The 2692-nt window shown below is 50.0% G+C and overlaps 1 protein-coding gene across 1 annotated transcript in view; it reads left to right on the top strand.

Annotated features, from left to right (window-relative positions):
- LOC111669177 (THO complex subunit 6 homolog) overlaps positions 1-2631 on the top strand; it is a 6997-nt gene extending 4366 nt beyond the window's left edge. The window contains exons 2-8 of the mRNA XM_087179075.1: positions 338-441; positions 581-618; positions 698-746; positions 1047-1118; positions 1343-1445; positions 1527-1576; positions 2502-2631. Coding sequence (XP_087035201.1) covers positions 338-441; positions 581-618; positions 698-746; positions 1047-1118; positions 1343-1445; positions 1527-1576; positions 2502-2582 — 497 coding nt within the window. The 3' untranslated portion in view covers positions 2583-2631. The remainder of the gene's footprint in view (positions 1-337; positions 442-580; positions 619-697; positions 747-1046; positions 1119-1342; positions 1446-1526; positions 1577-2501) is intronic.
- Positions 2632-2692: the final 61 nt, after the last annotated feature.

Below are 2692 nucleotides of genomic sequence, written 5' to 3'. Positions count from 1 at the left end.
GTTGGGGTTCTGTTGGGGTTCTGTTGGGGTTCTGTTGGGTTGGGGTTTGCTCCATGTATCCTGTTTTTACTTTATCTAATGAGGGAAACTGAACATGAGATTTTCTTTTGTTTTGTTTATAAAATTCTTTTTTTGCTGTTTCCTGTTCCGTCCTGACGTGTGTTTCATTTACTGAACAAACCAAATGTCTCATTGTTGTTTCACCGTGAACGAAAGCATCACACACACACACACACACATTCAGAAACTTCCTGAAACAAAGACTGATGTCTCACAGCTGGAGTCTTAATGAGTGAAGCTCAGTGATGAAGGACTTCTGTCCTCTTGTGTCCTTCAGCTCACGAGGGTCCGGTCTTCTCTCTCCTGTCCACCGACTGTCGCCTCCTGAGTGCAGGAAACGGAGAGGTCAGCGCCTGGAGCTGGAGCGAGCTCATCAAGAAGGTCTGTCTCACTTTTAAGGACAGTTTGACATCTGTCCTAAAATGACAGTCACGTCCATGTGGACGGGTTCAAACTGGTCCTCTAACTTTAAACTGTGATCTGATCAAATCAGTTGATCTGTGACTTCCTGTCTCCTCAGAATGTCAAACCTCTGTGGACAAAAAGACCCAACTACAAGTGAGAGACAGCACACACCAGATCCCTGTCCTCTGTCCCTTAGCACCACACTGGAGTCACTGTCTGTCTCTGTCCTCAGGTCCAGTCTGGAGATCCCAGAGATCAACTCCATGATCATCAACCCCAGAGTGAGTCCACACAGTCCACACTCTGAGAGACACAGACACTCTGAGAGACTCTGAGAGACACAGACACTCTGAGAGACACAGAGAGACACAGACACTCTGAGAGATGCTGAGAGACACCGACATGCTGAGACACTGAGACACTCACTGACACACTGAGAGACACGCTGAGACACAATGACAAATGTAAATGAAAATTTATTTGACTGAATGTCCAGAATCATTCTGCTGCATCTCTTTGTCTCTGTCACTCTGTCTTTGTTTCTGTCTCTGTCTCTCTGTGTCTGTGTCTCTGTCTCTCAGGACAACAGTCTGGTCGTCGGTGGAGGAGACAACAACATCCACATCCTGGACCTGGAACATGGCGTCTTCAAGGTCTGTCAGATTTTAACACTTTGACCTCTGTGTTTCTCTGTCGTCATGACAACAAACGTGTAGAGTCGTCTCCATCCATCAAAGAAGTAACAGGCCCCCACCCTTCCTATAAAGACCCCCCCACACAGAAAGACAAGAGACGTGTCTCTGATGAATGACATCACTGTGAACTTTGGTCCATCTAATGAGACCTGAACCCTGACTGCGACTCTGTTGTCCCTCAGTCCGTCCTGCAGGGACACTCGGACTACGTCCACTGTGTGAGTGTGAGGGAGAGGGAGGCCGAGATCCTGTCGGGGGGGGAGGACGGAGCCGTGAGGATCTGGGGTGAGTGAGGGAGCAGGTGTGTCCCAGGTGAGAGAGGAAACACCTGCCTGTGGTTTAACAGCTGATGTCTCTGTCCCTCAGACAGCAGGACAGGACAGACGGTCCACTGCATCGAGGTCTACAAGTATGAGGTGAGACACCTGTTCTCACCTGTTCTCTGTTCTCGCCTGTTCTCACCTGTTCTCCTCCGTTCTCGCCTGTTCTCCTCTGTTCTCCTCCGTTCTCGCCTGTTCTCCTCTGTTCTCACCTGTTCTCCTCTGTTCTCGCCTGTTCTCTTCTGTTCTCGCCTGTTCTCCTCTGTTCTCGCCTGTTCTCCTCTGTTCTCGCCTGTTCTCCTCCGTTCTCCTCTGTTCTCCTCTGTTCTCGCCTGTTCTCCTCTGTTCTCACCTGTTCTCACCTGTTCTCCTCTGTTCTCCTCTGTTCTCGCCTGTTCTCCTCCGTTCTCCTCTGTTCTCCTCTGTTCTCACCTGTTCTCCTCTGTTCTCCTCTGTTCTCCTCTGTGCTCCTGTTCTCCTCTGTTCTCCTCTGTTCTCCTCTGTTCTCCTCTGTTCTCCTCTGTGCTCCTGTTCTCCTCTGTTCTCCTCTGTTCTCGCCTGTTCTCCTCTGTTCTCCTGTTCCCTTCTGTTCTCGCCTGTTCTCCTCTGTGCTCCTCTGTTCTCCTCTGTTCTCCTCTGTTCTCCTCTGTGCTCCTGTTCTCGCCTGTTCTCCTCTGTTCTCGCCTGTTCTCCTCTGTTCTCGCCTGTTCTCCTCTGTTCTCACCCGTTCTCCTCTGTTCTCACCTGTTCTCACCTGTTCTCACCTGTTCTCCTCTGTTCTCCTCTGTTCTCGCCTGTTCTCACCTGTTCTCTGTTCTCGCCTGTTCTCACCTGTTCTCCTCTGTTCTCACCTGTTCTCCTCTGTTCTCCTCTGTTCTCACCTGTTCTCACCTGTTCTCCTCTGTTCTCCTCTGTTCTCACCTGTTCTCCTCCGTTCTCACCTGTTCTCCTCTGTTCTCACCTGTCATGTGATTGTTGAACCTGTACTGAGAGTAACCTGAGTCAGGTGTGTTTGCTGCAGGAATGTGCACGGCCTCAGTTCGGTAAATGGATCAGCTGTTTGACGACAGACTCTGACTGGATGGTAAGAAAACACACATGATGCGTTCGAGTCCTGCTGGGAGAAAACATGTAGTGCAGAGTTTCTCCTCGTCTGGTTTTAGTTTTGATCTTTAACACTTGAACGGTGTCTTCTGTCCTGCAGCTGTGTGG

This window comes from Seriola lalandi, unplaced genomic scaffold (assembly GCF_002814215.2).
Source record: "Seriola lalandi dorsalis isolate HSWRI2012SDOR001 ecotype SW California unplaced genomic scaffold, Sedor1 jcf7180002054779, whole genome shotgun sequence".
In the NCBI taxonomy this organism is placed as follows: domain Eukaryota; kingdom Metazoa; phylum Chordata; class Actinopteri; order Carangiformes; family Carangidae; genus Seriola; species Seriola lalandi.
Note: the sequence above shows the minus strand (reverse complement) of the source record. Positions and strands in the feature narration are given on the sequence as shown.